We start from the raw sequence: 19495 nt of genomic DNA, 5'->3' as shown, positions 1-19495 counted from the left end.
CGCGAGGCGGGCAGCGGGAACGGCGGGGAACTCGTTTTCGGAGTTCTCGAACCTCGTCAAGTTGATTCAAGAAACTCTCCTCGTGAGTGGTCTCGTTTAAGATCGCCCGTCTCTCGCGGCGAGAAGAAAAGAAAACTCCTCGTCCTTTCTTTCCACACACCCACGCCAATTCCCGTGAGAATTTTCGGGATTTTCGTAAAGTGGCGAACAAGAATCTCCTCGGTTAACTCGCGCCGCGCGTGACGAGTCTCCGCGAGGCGGTTTTTTCTCTTTTTTTTTTACTTTAGATGAGAAATCAAGCTGCGCGCTTATGAATATTCGAGTGGTTTAGATATGTGGATTGGAATCTTACCATTTTTTATAAGAATTTTTTAATAGATATTAAAGTTTATAAAAATCGATGTTTTTCAAGGGAAATATTATGAAATATCCTTTTTAGAAAGAGTGCAGATAGAGAGATTACATAATTAATATATTCTGTATTTTTTGAGTAAAATTATTCTAAGGTATCAGAAAGTTGTTGATAATAATTCTTTTATTCGACTATATAATATTATTATTAATATATTTTATCTCTGTATATATTATCATAATATCATTATACGAGAAATTTTCTCTCTCTCTCTCTCTCTCTGTATACTTTTATTGCATGTTGTATATTAAAGATATACCTATACCTGTTAATACGTATACAACGCGTCACAACTAAACGTGCTAATCCAAGTGAATTAATGAAATACGATAGTATTAAAACAGATGTAACTTAAACGTCCTTTTTATAACTGATTTTTTTCATTTTTGTATCGCGAGAAATTTCATCGAGGAAGCGCGGTCGCTTTTTACAAGGCCGCGCATTTATCATCGCTGAACCACTTCCGTGTCCGGTACGTTTAATCGACCTCTTCCGCAAAATTCTGATTGTCAAGCCAGACAGGAGAGTATCAGCATAGCTAAACTGCATACGTCATCGTCATTCATGATTTTTCTCATCCATTCACGCGTGACGCGTTGTTTCCGACTTAGTCATCGACTCATCCCACCTAAAAGTTTGCGGAAGTATTCTGAGATAAGTCTCTTCATTGCGGTGCTTAGTTGTGCAGAGGAGAATTAAGATTGATGATTATACGTTCGAAAATAATGAAAATAACAATTTTGAAAAAAATAATTCTTTTAATGTCGATCGTCGTTTCATTCGGAATTTTTAAAGCCCAATCATCGTACTGTCGGTCATATAGCGAAATAGTATTATCGATCGGATGTTTATGCGTTTATAGTCATGTCGAGAAAATTACGCGTTACCATCATTTTATGTAAGATATAAAAATGTAGAGTTCATACGGTAACTTTTCTCAACGTTACTCTCGACACTATTTTTTACGGGCGGGGCTCGTGCGAATTGCGTCGGATGCGCGCGCGGTGATAATTAACGCGGTGACGTGTGACCGGTAAATATCAATTCTGCGAAAGAAACGGAAGTTCGGACGCGAGGAGGAACATTAAAACGAGGGTTTGCGTTTTATGAGCTACGTAAACGCTGCGAAATTGCGCAGTTCCACCCACGCGACACGGTCGTTCACCCGCAACGTATGATTTTCTTATATAGCTTCTGCGCGTGTCGTTAGGAATAATTTTGATTTCTAGCTATTGCTTTCGGCAACGTGAGGCTTCTTTCGATATGTTCGTTACAACAGCACGCTATTTGTCTTTTGCATGCACGATATGTCCGCGATGTGCACTGAAAAATGGGACGTACATGCCGATAGTATATCGATCTTTTGATTCTTCGATTGACGGTCTTTGATGACAGCCTGGGTTTCTCGAGAATCATGAGGGTCGTAGTCGGAAGTTTTAGCAGGGAAAATTGCAACGTTGCACGGTAAGAACAAACGGGGTAAAAATAGATCTTGATAGTGCACTTTGTTAGTAATTTAGGCGAAACGTGAGTGAAGACAAGAGAAAATATCCTTTGAGACGAACATAGCGGAGTAGATGGTTACAACATCAATTTTTTATCCCTTTTTTACATGTGACCGCACGTGACGGTGGCAAATATTCTAATTTTTCTAATTTTCGTCAATTTTCTAAATGTGTATAAGCGAGTCTGACTTAACACTCTCGGTTTATGCCGGTAGGTACACGGACTTTAACATTCGCTTAACAATAAACCGGCAAATTTCATCGTCATCAGGTAAAAGGAGTGAAACAGGTGAAACCGCCGTTACACATTACCGAGCACTTAATAGCACGCGCGCACACGCGTGGACGCTTAAGAATTGCTAATGTTTCCTCCTTGCGTAGTTCAGCGTAGAGTGAAGTATTCTGGAGCACGACCGCGCGCATAGAATAAGAAATGTTTTTGCGATAATATTCTGTATAGAAACGTCGCGGTGACGGTGTGAGGGGTGAGTAGGGTTCCATAGGAATTATATGATGGGAAGGGAAGCAATTATTGGGATGATGGATGGCCCCAGGGCGCCGCCGTAATGCTTCTCTAACCAAAGATCTCTGCTCCTCTCACCACCTCTTTCTCATTCTCCTCTCACAACAGCCCTCGCCCTCCGCCTCTCCGCACTTGATCCACCACTCTGCTTTCTCTTTCACGAAAGTGGAAGAGCGAGAGAGAGAGAGAGAGAGAGAGAGAGAGAGCCTGTTACAAGAGATTTCAAGAAATTGACAGGATTGTGCGAAAATGCTATTAGAAAGAGATTACTCATTGCGTTTGGATCCACTGTATTCAGTAAATTTCCGAATAAAGTAAACCATGAATTATTATATATATTGATATAATTTTATCAAGCAATATTTTTTTATAAATATCTTGAGAAAAAATGTACTTTGCATAAATTCTTTGCGAGAAACAAAGATTTTCTGTGAAATGTGTGCTCCAGGTTTACAGACTTAAGTTAATATATTAGTTTAATTTAAAAAACTATAGCTAATAATTAATAAAACGTGAGAGCTGCTTTAGAATAAAATAGTTGTTTTAAATATTCACGAAGCTGCGAATTCTGAGGATAAACGCGTTCGAATCCTATCCGCGATCTTGCATTCCTATGTCGTCTTTACGCATGATTCGTCGCGTGATTCGTCAACGCATACTTTCGTGACGTCTCGTCAAAGCCGATTCGATTCAATCCTATCGATACGATTTAGATTTGACCGCTGATTCGATTTACTTTGCAATGACGAGCAGCGGGATGAAATCACGCGGTGAAGGGAGGCTCCGCCTTGATCCGAAGTCTGTAAGGTTCGCTAACCGCGACATTTTCGGACGCATGCTTCTCGGTACGATGCATCACATGTGCGAGTGTGCATAAGCGATCTTCGGAAAGATGAATGACGACAGCGGCAAGGTGCGAAATTGTTCTAACTCTGAATATAATTGCCTTTTAATATCGTTATATTATATATCACTCCATTGTTATTATTATTATTAAGTTTATTATCTAAAACGCTTTCTTGTGCGATAGATGCAAGAAAATAATAATGATTAATTACGAGCAACAATTATGTGAAGTAGGTTTTTAACCAATTCCGACTTTAGATAAATAGCCACGAAGAATTTAAAGCCAAATTTTTACCGACAGATTAATATTCATCGTGTTCTACATACTCGTTTTTATCAAGTCCCAACATTTAACGATAGTATCTCGCAACATTCCGCGAAAATAATTTCACCGCTTTTGACCAAGAGAGGAGATATCGATCGATCGCTAAAGATGAAGGAATCGGTTTCCAAGAGGCAAGAGATCCTTAAGTATACATGAAGGGTTTAAGCGACCGTCTTGAGTTTTATTCCCCTCACGATCCACACTCGCTGATCTTCTTTCGCCGGACTACGTAGAACAGATAGCTGAAGAAACCGTATATGGATTCTCGAAGCTATATTCCATTCCTCTTCTTAACCCTTCCCCGTTTTTATCGTGGTCTTCCGCCTTCGCCTCGTTCTACGTCGAGCCTCGCAAGATACACGTCGCGGCTGCAGCTACTTCAGCTGCAGCTACTTCAGCTGCAGCTCGCGGATTCTCGGGTCGCCATTTTCGATCGCGCTATTTGCTATTACCTTCACATCTTTCCACGGCTTCTCGCGACTCGCAATGACTCGTACATTTTATAGAGCTGAAACAAAACTGCCTCTCTCGTGTCTCGTGTCTCGTGTCGTGAAAGCGACGTGAGTCGATGGGGAGCTTTGAATTTTTTATTATCTCACGATAGATTGAATCTGTTGCAATCAGGTTCGGTAAAGATCATTCGTCAAACAATTTTGTTTGAACAAATGCAATGATTTCGCGAATTGATATTATCCGTTTATTTGCTCGTGACCGATTGGCCTTTGCAATGTTTGTTTATGACGTAAAAACATTGCACGCGCCGTATCAGCACAAAGGCGACCTCCTTGTAACGAAAGACGTCCCACTCTCGTCCATCTCAATTCTGTTTAATCACGCATTGCGCAGCTGAGTACTCGATATCGAAGCACAGCGCAAGAGCGTAGGAGCGTAACATCGATCGACGAGCGCGATTCCCATTGTTATTTATCTTTGTTTTCGAAAATCAAAAATTTGTTCAAGTAACTTGCACTATCGAGACGCAGAGATCCCGTCGCCCATCAGCATTTCTTCAACAGCATCCCTTTATCGCCCGGCAATTTTTGAAATCACTTAATTTTTGTCGCTGTAATCACTATCGGTTCGAAGCGACAAAAATCGGAGATCGAAATTCGCACAAATAGGTCGAAATAATAACAAAGTCTGAACAACCGCGCGAGAGAGATACGGATCGGAAACCTAAAGCGATCTTCGCCCATCCTGACGATGATAATAATGTTCTGACAGATCGGGGGAGGATATAATGAGGGGGGGACGGATGCAGGTAGGGCGGCTGTCGGCGCTGAAGCGATATGATAAAGTGGCGGCGCTAACCTTTCGAACAAACACACCGGTGTACCGACTGCATCGTGCCGCCGCGCCGCACGCCGTTGCAATCGACGCGCTACGCGCTAGGTCAATAGCACGAATAAACAATACGTTTCACCGATTAAAGAATCTAATCGCCTTTTGAATCTCGCGATTATTCTGATTACCTACGTATACAACAATTCAGTTAATTTAGTGATATTATACGAGATAGAGAGTAAAATTTTTACGCAGAATATTATAACCGAAATGTACAAAATAAAATTAATAATCCGTTATATAGTAAAGTACACTTTCAAGTACCTACAGAAAAAAATCTGAAGATTAATTTAAGTAATTAAAAATTAAAATGCTCAGACATATTCGTTTAACGATAGATCGAGCAAAGTTTAGAGATAAAGATTTTTTTGAGAAGAGAGGTAATTTTTTTACAATGAGAATTTTAATTAGATCACTGTCTTGGGTGATGAAATCTGAATCACATAACTTATCCATGATTTCTGCGTGTATATTAAGTTTTTTTTATTTATTCTCAATTCGTGGTTGAAACAAAAATGGTTAAAGCTACTAAAATGTTATTTATTCATCTCGTTGAAATCACATAGGTATATATAATTTAAACGGTATCACATTGACGTTTCCATTCACCAAGGATATTGACATAAGGTGGCAATGCCGCCGGTGATAATCGCGTGTTAATCCGTCAATGTGGAGACACCGTATCTAAACTGCATCCGGTGCATACATCGAGGCGCGATACGGTTTCGAGATCGCACGCGTATATAGCGGCATCACGCGAGTCGATATACGAATTCCTGGCACAAAGGGAAGTGGCGGCGATTAAGCAACGGGTATGCATTCCGCGAATGCGCTTTCCGTCACTAACCATCGAGAGCGACAGAAACGCCATCGTTTCGGTGCACCGTCATTAAGGACAGAGATGCACACCAACGGATAACTAATTGTAAAATATTATTTCTGCAATTTATTAATTGACTTTTGCATTCCTGAATGGAACTTGCATTTCCTTAACAAGCGTATTATCTTAAATTAACGATAAGAGATTAACATATTTTTGTTCAATTAAAAAAAAGTTGTTAATATTTATTTTATCGTGAAAAAACGTTCACTACTGCAGTTAAGGATGCCACGACGATATTATTCCACTGCAAAGAATTATTGCACTGTAACACGCGAGGGCGTCGTACAGCCGATTATTTAAATACGCCGGCGGTTTAACGCGGATTTGCGTTTAAGAGAAACGAGTTCATGGTAATCGCCGCTATGCGCGATACGCTAATCGCAGCCGTTTTCTTGTATCTGTTATGTATCCGCTTCGGTGATGAGCGTACCGACGACGACGACGACGACGAGCGAACCGCGCGCTACTTCGACGCAAATGTATATAAAACGGGCAAAATCGTCGACCTAGTAATGAACGCGCCGCCGCGGCACGTCGAAGACGATTGGGAACGTATAGCGCGGAGGGGAACGTAATAGGTAGAAATAGAAATGCCAATGCGATTATTGCCGTCCTCGCGGCGACGGTGGCGGGTGAAACGGCGGCGATTACTCAACGCAACATTGAGCAATTGTAGGAGGCCAGAGAGTGCCGTCGGTTGAGTTTGCACAACAACCTGCGGTTATGTACTCGACGCGACGATCCCTAGGTGAAAAACGCAAGGACGTATACGGCAGATATATAAGTTCCTCCTTAATAAGGATGAAGCCTGTACGATATTCTGCGCGCGTTTACGATCGCATCCGTCGACCGATCGAACAGAATACAGAATGCAGAAAATGCGACTGGTACTTTTGGCACATTTATACGTTCATTAATATACAGTATAATACATATACGAAAGTGCAACATTGCTATAACGGTATGATAAATATGTAAATTGTTAAGTCTAGTAAATAATCTCTTTAATTTACTGCAATCGTGTGCAAATAATTGCAATTTATATAATATCGCGTGTGCTCATTTAAGAAAAATGTGCGCAATTATTTTGATACGATCGCGGAAATAAACACATGAATTATTTACTACTCATTCTCTATAATAAATCCACTCAAAATGTCATAGGTCCGACGGCCACCTCCATAAATTTATGACGCGAGCGTAATCCCGGGGAAGTATCGGGACACTATCGATAGTAAGGCTCTATAAATGTGAGTATTCTCGTTCCGCCATTTTGGTTCCAATCATCTGTGAAAACATAACTTTTTCGTAAACGCGTCAATACGCTTTTCCGAAAAAGTTGGAACCCTTTTTCGCTTCTATTATTGCAATTAATTGCAACGCAGCCAGTCGTTTTGGAAGCTCTGAGAATACGAGACCGAAAAGCGTGTTGACATTTACGAAAAGGTTATGTTTTCACATATGATTGAATCTAAAATGGCGGAACGAGAATACCTACTATTTTAGAGCTCTATCGATAGCATGTCAACATCGTATCCGGGAAAGTGGTTCCGACGAACGCTGGTCAGCGCGATAGAGAGAGAAAGAGAGAAAAAGAGAGAGAAAGTAAAAAGCGGCGACCCTCGTCGTTTTCACGCATCTACAAAGTCGACGCGAGCTCGCGTTGCGGTCTACGATATAGTAGGAGGTCACAATGGCCTCACGGATGCCTACAAGGTGCTACGTTCACATCGCTCCCCAAGCTCAATTATCATATTGGGTCTGAGACCAGTTTCTTCTGTTCCTCTGTAACCCCTCGTCCGCGACATCCGTCTCGCTGTTCTTTCCGGGCTAAGGCATATATCATCTCTCTCTCTTTCTCTCCTCTCTAGCCTTCCTCCCCCTCAACGCCCGTCTTCTCTGTCTCTCTTCTTCTTCTTCTTCTTCTGTCTTCTCTCGGTTCGTTCTCGTTCGCCGTTTCTCTCACATTCTCCATCAAGATCATTCCTCCTTTCTCCATCTCGCAGCCGAGTTCGATCGACTCTCTCCCTTTCTCTCTTCCTCTTTCTCTTTCCTTTTTGCTCATGCCCGTCTCTCCCGCCTATTGTCGACCGCCTGCCAGCATAATGCATCTTAAACGGCGGCGCCTCAAAGATCGACGCCTCGGTCTGGCCTCTTCGGAATTCTTCAATATAAATTAGATTCTTGAATGGGGATTCTAGATCGGTGGTATGACCGCGACCGGTGTAAGGGAAGGGTACCTTAGGCCAACTGAAAGGGAACTCACGTATGTATTTATTTATCTATGCGTTCGAATATTGGAATATATCTCTTCCAACTTCTAACTTCGGCGCCTTTCTGTCGTCAGGCTTTTTTTTATCGCTTCCGACGCGAGATTATCTTCGGAAGTCTTTTAAATATTTGACTCGGTGGAGGGGGAACGTAAATTAGAAAATAATATATCATGTAGGTATTTCACGGGTCTTAATCTTATTCGTCTCAAATAATTTGACGTAAAAGTATATAAATAGTTTTTTTTTTTTTTTTTAATTTTAGTATAAAACATTACAAAGTTGCATATATATGTTTCTATAACGCATATTGAATTCACCGGAAGTTACAGGAAGTTATTTCTTTTTATCGATTGCACAAATTTGTACAAATAAATATGTATTAGGAACAAGAGAAGCTTTTTAATTTAATATAATAAATGTAATTCGCGTAAATATAATCGTTTTAAGCGATTAAATATTATGATCGAACGAACTTGCGCGTTGTACGTTAATCGAACTTCTGTAGTTTCGTGGAAAAAATGGCCACCGTCTACGATGGGCGCCGTCATCGATCAATTCAACCCTGAGAGGTGTACTACACCCTTTGCGGCGCCTATAGTGTTTTCCTTTCTTTCGTACCGCCTTGACTCATCCGATCTCGTCTCGACCGATGCCATGTCGGCAACCGAGGGTTAGAAGCTTACGAGCGATATGATCGCGTGAACAAAAAGTACCATTGCAATTCTCGTCGGTAATCTCTTTCTTGACTTTCAGATATGACATCGTAAAGTAAAATGTGCAAAGTTTGAATTTACGCGAAATAATCAGTAGAGGAGCTTGTATCCCTTACGGACCGAGGTATCGAATCTTAGAATCATCACTTATCTATTTTGACAACATAAATCTTTTTTTTCTGTTACAATTAAAACGAAAACCGTAACCGTCGTAATCGAAACCGTTAGTCGTGATTAAATTTCAATGCTACAGGCAGAGGAAGTGAATATCCGCGCTTAAGAATGGGAACACGGTGATTGACGTAAAGTACATTTTTCCGTGTTTACAACGTCGGGAATTGAACTTAGATTTCTATTCGATGCCCTTTGAACTGAAATGCACGTATATACATATAATCGAGAGTTCCCCCTTTATCGGAACAAGTTTATGTGTCGAATCGTGTTTACAAGATCCGTAGCACGTTGTAACTACTTGATAGTTCCGCAACTGCATCGTATATCGCCGGATACCCACACTGGCGATCAGTTGCTTATCTGTATATTTGTATAAACATACTTACCTTCAGTGTTGCGTCCAACGTTACGATGTCGGGGAACACAGAACAAGAGAGAGAGAGCTATAAAGTTATAAGGGGAAGAGATCAAAAAGAGAGAGAAGAGAGAACACAATAATCATCGATTTATTATGTCAATCCGATATCAGAATAAACTTGCACGGATAACTATTATCTTACAACAGTGAAAATTGTGCGCAATTAGTAAAGATACAAAAAAGAAGATATTATTCGGTTACAACGTATTTTCGTGCGAGAAAAAGTGAGTCAAAATTAATTTATTGAACCGGTGGGAGGTGATCATCAGAGCAACTTTGGAGCTCGCGGGACACGTAGCAATAACTTATTCGTTTAACTTGAATTTTTCCATTTTATTTGTTGCTATTATATAGTCACGCACAATAACGTACGGTGAACAGCCTAGCGTTAGATCAACGCCGAAATAAGTAAAGCTCATGCGGCAGAAAGAGAAGCGACGGCGTCATACGCGCTTAAGCACCAAAGCGCGAAAGGATCGAGCGAGTCGACGAAAGAAAGAACGAGACGAGCTGAAGAGCGCAAGAGAGAGAGGAGGGAGGGAGAAAGGAGAGTACTTGCGGCGCGTAGAGAAGCCCACACGAGAGAGTCTGGCCGGATACTCACACTTCCGGTCCTACACATGGGCCGCCGCGCCGGCCGCCGGGGCGTCGTTCTCCTTTGCTTCGCGCGAGAGCGAGATTAGCATGTGTGTGCGTGCGTGTATGTAATGTATACGTGTGCATAGCCGGCCGTCAGGCTCGCCACTTGCGCTCGCGCGCGCATGGACGCACACCGAGAGACAATACCGTAACGTCACACGCGCGACTTATGCTCTTCCTCTGCCGACGACGACGACGACGAGGATGGCGGTGGCGGCGGCGGTGGCGGCGACAGTGTTGGTACAATGACGTCACACTGTCGGCACCCTACGCGCGCGTACATACACCCACACTATCCTAGGCCGCAAGTCGCTCGTTCTTCGCTTTGTATGTACCCTCCTGAGACCCAAAGCTACATTTTCAGTGGCACTCAAGGAAAAAAATGGATTGTTTCATATTATATGCGGGATATATAAGAAAAGAGGGTACTATTTTTTGTTAATAATCGCAATACTCGATCAATTCTCAAGTGTTTGTATTTATAAACTATATAGGCTTTCTGTGACTTATTGTTAGCGTCTTTTGTCTTTGTAGGTATTATTGAGTTTTACGTAGTATATTTTATATAGATATATAAGTAATTAACGATGCTAAATTTAAATGTGTGCTTACAAAATGTATATGTGGCAAGGATATTAATATTTTTATATTTTTAACTGGTCTTTCCGTCTTCTCTCTCTTTTTTATAAATATAAAAATATTTAATTACTTATTGGGACATACTTAAAAGCTAAAAAAACAGCGGATACGTCACTTTTGCAATTTTTTTTTTCTGTATGCAATTTTTTCATTTTCTTCTCCCGGCTCGATAAATTGCTATTCTGAGGGATATATCGAATGCTCATTACGAGGCAAGGGGACAAATTAACGACGCGAGTTTCCGTCCGGGCGCCACGCGGGTCTCTCGATGAGACAGATTTAGACCAGTCGCAGGAAAAAGTGGATGCGCGGAGGTTTACGCGGCCTGTTTACAGAGAACGCGGGCCCGAGTGGTAAAAGTTCACGCCGCGCGCGGGTAGGGAGGGAGGTGCGCCGAGTGGGGAGAACGGGGGAGCAGCGGGGTGCACCGGCAATTCGAGAATCGGCGACGACTTCCGGCGGTTCCGTTGACCCCGCGGCAAAAGTTCGTCGGTACCGCTGCCGCGTCGCCGACTTCTCTGCGACGCAGAAAGAGCGAACGTGTGTATTCGCGGAGGGACGATCCGCGAATCCCTCTTCTCTCTCTTTCTTCGGTGAGAAGTGTCTTGCGATCCCAAAGCGAGAGACTGGAGAAGAGACCTGCTGGATGCGCGTCGGATGAAGCGTCATTCACCTTAATTCAACTGAGAAACTGTCCCCGTTCTTTCGCAACGTCCAATTTATAAAGATTAGATCTTTTGAATTTTATTTATAACAGTACGAAAAAATTATATGGAATGCTCCAGTTGTACGACGTGTCATTTAAACTATATAAATGACTGGAGATAGAAATAAACTAGTGATTATACACTTACGGAGACATTACATTCGTATATTGAAATTTAAAAGAATCAACAAATTACCTTTGACTCGAAATGCGCATTGTTAATTAAATCATACTTGTCGATTAATTTTTTTTAATCTTGTTTTGGAAAAATAAATAAATTATTGCTTTATTGCAAGATATTTAATGCTTTAAAACATGCCCGTTGAAATTAAAACATAGAAATTTTGTAACGATAAAATATAAGAGCTTGTTTTTGAAGTTCGAAATTCTTTCCGATTGAACGAAACGCCGTTGCCTTATTAACAATGAGACGCAAATACGTTCAATGAGAACCAGAGGGGCGGAGGTGTTGAAAACGGAGGTGGAACGTCCACGCACGCGATAGCTTCGATTTATACGCAAACGCGCATTCCGGATGCGAGCCTTGCACGTATAGGAACGCAGTTGAGCGATCGGCCTCGAGCGAGCAGTCTCTTATAGAAACCTGCGAAGCTTTGCACTAATTTTCCATCCGTATTCAATGTGTAAATTACGGATGGTGTCGTCGCGAATTTCACGCGTGTGTGTCCGGAATAAAACTCGCGCGAAGCGGTACAAGTGTAGGAGAGATTACAATAGAGCGCGCACATTTCGCAATACGCGTCTAAACAAACGTGTAGTAGGTACACAAAGGATACGAAAGTTCCCATGGACAATGGTCGTTCTACCAGCATGGTTATAGCATAACGGACTTATTTATTGGAATTTAAAGAATTTCGCACGTTCACCGCGTAAAGGAGAAATGATATTCGCGCTGTGGCAATTTGCCGATCGGTAAGTTTCAGGAAGATGAAGGATTTGTCTAAGGGCGGCGGCGTTATGAACGCGAACTATGGTCCAATCTTATATTAAAAACCGTCTTAAATTTGTCTGTCATAAACGGTGTTTTGAAATTCCATCTAACCAATAAAATGATTGAAAAATAAGACAATATTGACTGTAAAAGATCGGACTATGAATACGAGAACAATAACAAACTTTTGCTCGCTTCGTCGTAATTACATGAAACGCGTAAATGGCTAAAAAGAAAACGGATCTTGCTGATAAAGCGGTAAAGGGATGGGTGTGTTACAAAGTTACAAGCCAGGAAAAGGTGGCGACATCGAGGAAAAGTGACGGCGGCGGTGGCGAAGCGCGCGCACGCGCGCGCCGTATGTCCGACACTTTATGAATGCACGCCGCGGCTGCGTGTGCGTGCGTACGTGCGTGCTCGCGTATACGTATGCGCGCCCGTACTACGTACGATACGGCGGCGGCGGTGGCAGCGGCGGCGACGGCGACGGCGGTCGCAGTACATTCATGCGGAGCTCCGGCGAGCGTATTTGTCGCGCGTAGCGCGCGTAGTAAGTATCCATACGCGGGCGACGCGTGCGTGTGCGCGATAAATGGAGGGCGCGATGAATGTACTTAGAATATCGTTGCCCCGCAGAAATCGTTAAAACGAGCCCGTCTTGCGCCTGCGGGCACGGGACACGATCGCCCGCGCTTGTATTCACGCCGCTGAAAACACGCGAGATCGATATGCATAAAGCTTTAAGTTCGTTTTTCTCACTTCCATCTTAAATTTGTATTTATAAATGTGGAGTATGGTTATTAACTGTGGAAAGCTTTGTAATGCATAAATTATGATTATCATTACGATTATTATCATGTAATTAATAATTATACTGGCATAAGCCTAAATTTAAGGGTTTAACGCGTTGCACATTTTATTGTCGAATCGTAATTTTATTAATATAAGCCTTTCTGCATATGCAAAATTTTGTTTGGAATATCGTTTTGCGCCGTGACACTCAATGCAACGTTTACATCTCGATGTTTCTTCTTCTTATCATATACGCAACGTGGTCAAACGCCTTCCGCGCCTGCGCCTTGTACAATAATAATTACGCTCATTGACATTTTTTTCCGGTTCATTCATCAGGGCTAACCCGACCCGAGCCAGAAGGCGCGGGCGTGCCGCTTTGCCGCACCTCGTCGATCTCACGTGCTTTATTTATTGGAATACAACGCCACAACGTGCACGAACGTTTAAACACGAACGCTGTGCATTCCACTTGCGCTATATGTGTTTTTCGTACATATTTATTGCCGTACGTATTTTATATAGCGTACGAAAATAACACCGTGCATTTAACTGCTCTAATTAATGACACGCATTTGCGGACTCTAAAAAAAGCGTGCACTTTGCTTTTCACGACGGTTTAACAAACGGTCTTTCCGATAATCCTGACAAATCGAAACTATGAAGTAAACAGAGGAAACAGAAAATTAAGCAAAGATTTAATTACGCTACCTAAATGTTGAAATACAAAATGCTTAGCGTATTTTTTATTTTTACATCACGAATGTTTTTACGTTGCTCGATCAATGTCAGCTTCCGACGCTTCATTCTTTATGCTCGATCGTAAATTCTACGGCTCGGCAATTGTGCCATGATAATTGTGATAATATTCTTTATACTCGCCAACGTTACCCGAAAAGCGAAGGTTTACGTCCGAATATTTAGTCAAATATTCATACACTGACTCCGCACGCCTGCTTTCTACTTCATTTCTTGCGTCTGATTATACACCGCGTAATCGACCCTCTCCGTTGCGCTGAAGTCACCTCGCTTCACGAAGTACACGTTCTACACGGCACGCACGTGTGTCCGCGAACCCGCGTAACCACTCACGCGAAAAAACACCCTCGTTCGTAGCGTCGACTAAATAAAAGGTGCAGCGCCGAATAGACCACACATCGTTTCTTCGTTAAGAAACGTTTGTACTCGCTCCATTAAAAACGATAATATTTTGTATAATTTGGATGGTGATTTATTTATTTATTTTTTATTAGAGAGAAATGCGGTGATCGGAGAACAAGATCTTTTTCCTAATAAATCGATATCTCAAATTTTTTTATACCTTATTGCTAGAAGTGATTTTAAATTTAGCTCATTCAAAAAATTGCGTCACATAATTTGCCATTTTTAAAACCACATTTAAACAGGATTTATTCACGTTTTTTTCCTTTTTTTTCACGGAATAATACGAGTGGCAATCGCCAGGTCGATATTCGAATTAAATACAGCTGTAACTTGGTATCGAATCACCGACAAAATTCGCGTAAACGCTTCCACCGCGAGCACGAACGTTCATTCGTCGATATTCGAGTAGCGTAAGTACAATCCTCACGATCAGGGTTGCACGTTACTTTCGCGACTTTCGGTGTCGCGCTTACAATAATTACGCTCACGCAACGTGGCTCATTGACTCCTTTTTTTTCACCCACTTCTCCCGCTGCCGCCACCGCCGTCGCGGTCCATTCACCGGTCCTGCCGACCGAATAACCCGCCGCCACCTCGAGTATCTATTTGTGCATTCCATATGTTTGTGTACCAACGGTGTATGCGCGCGCGCGTATGTGTGGAGAGGGGGACACGATTCCGTCGAGAGAAACAACACCGTAGAACAGTGCGCGACAGACCCACGGAGAGTAAGGAGAAGGACTATCTTCTCCTTTTCTCCCCGTCTTTCTCTACCTCTCTCCCTCTTGCGCATACGTGTGAGTCTTATACGACGAACGTTGCGCTGCGGGAGGGGAACGAGATGCGAGAGGAGAGAATTTCCTGTTTGTGAACGTCTTCGAATGCATCTGCCCCAGCCTCTTAAGCCCAAGCCACGCGCGAGCACGAGCACCTATTAAGGCGCCACGGATAAAAGTCACGGCTCCCTTTCCATAATTAAGAAGTTCGCTCCGAAAGGAGCACGTCATTAATATCTCGAGAGATACGAACTTAAGAATGTGAAATGTATAGCGTTCGAAAAATTGGATCGCGTATGTAAAAGTAGAGAATTTGACGTGATAATTCTTTATAAAAAAAAAAAAACGTGAAAAATGAGAAATAAAAAATAGAAAAGTTTGTCATCCTCGCAAAGATAATTGCGATAATTATTTTCAAACGATGAACACGGACACAACCGAGAAAAACATTATACAATGGACGGCGTTTAGGAAAGTTATCTCTCGTTATATCTCGTAAGGCGCAACCCTCGGTGTGAGGTACTCCAGGGTTAGTAATCCCGTCTCGGCTTTCGCGTATCTCGCCGATGACGGCAGACAAAAACTAGATAGCTTATCGTCCGACGTCCAAGTGCGCATATCAAGTACAAGGTACGACTGTCTTTGTCGCGTCCCCGTAGTCTCATTCCTCGGCGCGATCTTTCTTCCCCGCGTCGTCGGCGCTTCCCGTGTATATACTGTGTATGCATTACGGTCGTTCACACGGGCACGAGCGATGGAATGCAGCACCGGCGTTGCGCGCGCGCGCTCGCTCGCAGGTTCGTGTTGAGGAACCGTTAATGAATCCTCCAGTTTTTTTAGACCGCCCGCGTGTGTTGTCGAACGTGTCTCGTCGGCGCGGCGCGGCGTGAGGGTATAAGGGCGATGGGATGACGGAAGACGCGGACTGACCGGAACGGAACAAGATTTGGGGATCCTCTTTCTCGGATTGGGAAAAAAGAGCGCGAGAACGCTCTCGTCGCGAAACGCGTGTATCGGGGAATACAAATTACGATGTGATTTCCTTTGACATTTTATTTCCTCTCTCTTAATCGCTCTTTTTATCTCTCTGTGGAATTCCCGACTTCAAGATAATATCAATCAGTCGAAAGTTTCGATCCTTTTGTGTGCTGAAAAATATGTAGGAGAATAAAAATTTAGTGATATAGTTTCTTTTTTTTTTATGAAATTTATTTGTGCATCTGCAAACGATCGCTTGATTAAATTTCATACAATAACCGTTTTTTGTTTACATAACTTATACAAATTATCCATTATTCTCATGCATTCCATGAAATTCGACGGTCATAGACATCCGTCAAGTATACGGAGTCTCGCGCGCTGATCCGTTCATTTTTCACAAGCTTCACATATCTTCTTTTAATCCTCTCGTGCGTGCTACGTGAAAGAGAGAGAAAGAGAGAGGGGTATCGGTGCCAGCAGGCCCAAAGCACACCGATACCGGCGGTCTCGAGAAACAGGAGAAGAGAGACAGGAATGAGAAAGGGAAAGAGAGAAAGAGAGAGAGAGGCAGTCACCACCAGGCCGGTACGCGGTTGCAGCTCTGTTTGGCGGCAGTCCGCTTCTGAGAACTAACGGATCTGCCCCTTTTCCCCCGCAGTCCTCCTCCACTCCACTCGCGGCAACGCATCGCATATCCTCCCCTCTGCTACGTCCATCCTCTCTTACCCCTACCCCTCCGCGTACGTGCATCGCGCCTACGTCAGCGCTGCCCGCTTGCCCGCTTGCCCGCTTGCCTGCTGCTTGCGCGTTGCTTTTGCCGCGTCGTGCGTACTAGCGAGTGCGCATCTGGCGTCTGCGCATTGGCGCGAGCGTGACGCGCAAGCAATCATTCTCAGTGTGGCACGGGCCGTCGTGCGAGTACGTTGTGTTGTCGATTGGTGTGAACGGTGCCGCGGCTGGTGCGCGCGAGGACACGTTGCTTTCCTCGTGACTTCCTTTTTTTACTTTCTTTCGACCACGCGGCCACTCACATTGTGCTCGCAGAGACTGAGGATTAAGCGCAATGTGCACAGCATCGAGTACAATATCGAGCTACTTTCCCAACAGTGGTATGGAAGAAATAATGCCAAAGTGCGGTCGGAAAACAGATACATTACGAACGAGACAAGAGAGTCGTGGTCAGCAATGCCGTCCCCCGGATATAAGACACAAACGACGACGCACAATCGGATTGGACACGAACATTGGTGTGATTCTTCGAAAACTTCTCAGGAAGCGCAAGTACGAGTACGAGCCGTGCCTACGAGCAATGGAATCGCGCGAGCGCATGGAGCGCGACGTGGAAAGCTCTCACGGAAGCCGTTTCTCAGGCCTAGTCTCCCACGTCGCTCTTATCAGCCGTACGAGCACTAACGATCGGATATCGTGACGCGGGCGTCATGCGGGTGACGAACGTCGGTCGTCGTTCATAACCGGTGCGCGCTCGTCGAAAACGAGCCGCGTGTTTCAACACGATATACTGCGTATCGGTCGCATCGGCCCCGGGAGGATCGAGGAAACCCGCCCCCCTCGTCGACGAAGCTAAAATAAATGCGGCGTAGGTGGTGACCGCCGCCCCGAGTCTCCGAGTGAAGGAAAAGGAAAAAAAAAAGGAAAACGCGAGTAGCGGAAGAGGAGAAAACGCGACGTGGTTTTTGACCCGATACTCGGATTCCATTCCTCCTGGCCATTGAGGAGAGGAGGCACTCTAATGGACCCTCGTAGCGCACGGTCACGCTACACTACGGTGCGCCATAGTGCGCCGCGCGGAGACTTCCGGCCCGCCACAGGAAGCGAGACACACGTGTTCGGGCGTGTGTGTTCCCATAATACGATCTGCCTGCCCTCTTCTCCCCCCTTCTCATCCGTCCCTCTTCCCGTTCTTTTCTCTCCTTTCCGCTCGCCTCTCGCTCTACAGTGCGTTCCATATTCGACGGTAGGGGAAAAAAGGAAGAGCGAGCGCATCGTGTATATGTGATACGCGCGTATCCGTTTCGTTCCTGCATATACATTCGATCGTTGGTTCGTTTGTTCCGTTTGCCGAAACGTGCATGAAGAAAAGTGAAACGGAGCCACGAACGAGAAAAAACCACTGGTAAGATAACATCGAGACGAATATGTAACGACTCTTATTAGCTTTACACCGTTCTGTAACGGCTTCTTTAACCGCATTTGCTTTGCTGCTGACAGTGCGTGGCGAGAGAGAGAGAGAGAGAGAGAGAGAGAGAGAGAGAGAGAGAGAGAGAGAGAGAGAGAGAGAGAGAGAGACCAACGAATTTATTGTACGAGCGAAAGTTTCGACTAAGGCTCTAAAGGATTGAAACGTTTACGTTTAGAAATTCTGAGTGCCAGTGAATTAAAGTATCGCATTTCTATTATGTTCGATTCAATCGTATCGTTTAATTACTCGAAATACGGTTTTTCTATACGACCGTGTTATGAATGAATCTCATATCAACGTCTACGTTTCTCGCGATCGGAAAAATTCTCGTCCTTACATTCTCGGGTTGCATTTCGTTTAATTGATCGATACAAACTTTTTTTCCTATATGGTCGTGTTATGAATGAGTTTTCAACGTTACATTCATATTTCCCGATACGGTGGCCGTACGCCCGCGGTGTAGAGGTGCTCAACCGTGCTGGTCCCCCGTCATTCGGACTTTGACCCGTTAATCAGAAAATACCGAGAATACTTCAGTTTATTTAAATATGTAACTTACAACTCTGGATTAGCATACCAAGTTACGATAAATTCTGCTCGAAATTGTAGAAATTTTTGAAACCTTATTTTTCTTGACGCTGAATTTATTTTACAAAGTAAATCAAACATGATTTTTTTTATTCGACCAAACTGGCTATCTTTAATATTAAAGATCGCCAATTTGGTCGAATAAAAAATTATTACTTTTACAAAATATTTCAAAATTTACTACATCCTATTTGCTCGGTTTAATTTACGTATCGATATAAATTTTACAACATATTGAAAATGAAGTAAACCCAAAAAATAATAGAAAACGCTTGGTCAACTGTCCTGTTAATAAAAATATTTAATATGATCGTTTATAAATGCGATCGTGCTGCTAGGTAAAGTGTTAAACACATGCTTTTAACCATGTAATAATTAATTAAGATAAAAAATCCTAATCCGAAAGTATTGAGTTCATAATAGTCTTAAAATTATAAGCTTCAACTAAAGTCGAACATCAGGATCAAGTAGAGTCACGCGTTCAGGGCCGTAATTATGTGCACACGTGTACGTTGATCATCATTATTTTTCTCGGCTCATTGGATATAAGTTTTCACCGCTCAATTGATTCTGTTTTCTTAATAAGTGTAGATGCTGCTTAGACTACAGCAATTATCATAAATTTAAACGAGATTTAAATTT

At 43.1% G+C, this 19495-nt stretch overlaps 1 protein-coding gene across 6 annotated transcripts in view; it reads left to right on the top strand.

Moving 5' to 3' along the window:
- LOC143902565 (serine/threonine-protein phosphatase 4 regulatory subunit 1) overlaps positions 1-19495 on the top strand; it is a 129255-nt gene that overhangs the window by 77400 nt on the left and 32360 nt on the right. The window contains exon 1 of one of the 6 annotated variants that reach the window (XM_077415570.1): positions 16995-18199. The exons of the other annotated variants lie outside the window; for them this stretch is intronic. Within the exon in view, the coding sequence (XP_077271696.1) occupies positions 18156-18199 (44 nt within the window). The 5' untranslated portion in view covers positions 16995-18155. Of the gene's footprint in view, positions 1-16994; positions 18200-19495 lie in introns of those variants that run through there. 6 annotated transcript variants of the gene reach the window in all.

The sequence above is a fragment of the Temnothorax americanus genome, unplaced genomic scaffold (genome assembly GCF_048541705.1).
Source record: "Temnothorax americanus isolate GAGA-0224 unplaced genomic scaffold, ASM4854170v1 Scaffold4, whole genome shotgun sequence".
NCBI classification, from domain to species: Eukaryota; Metazoa; Arthropoda; class Insecta; order Hymenoptera; family Formicidae; genus Temnothorax; species Temnothorax americanus.
The sequence above is the reverse complement of the archived record's forward strand: the minus strand, read 5'-3'. Positions and strand labels throughout refer to the sequence as shown.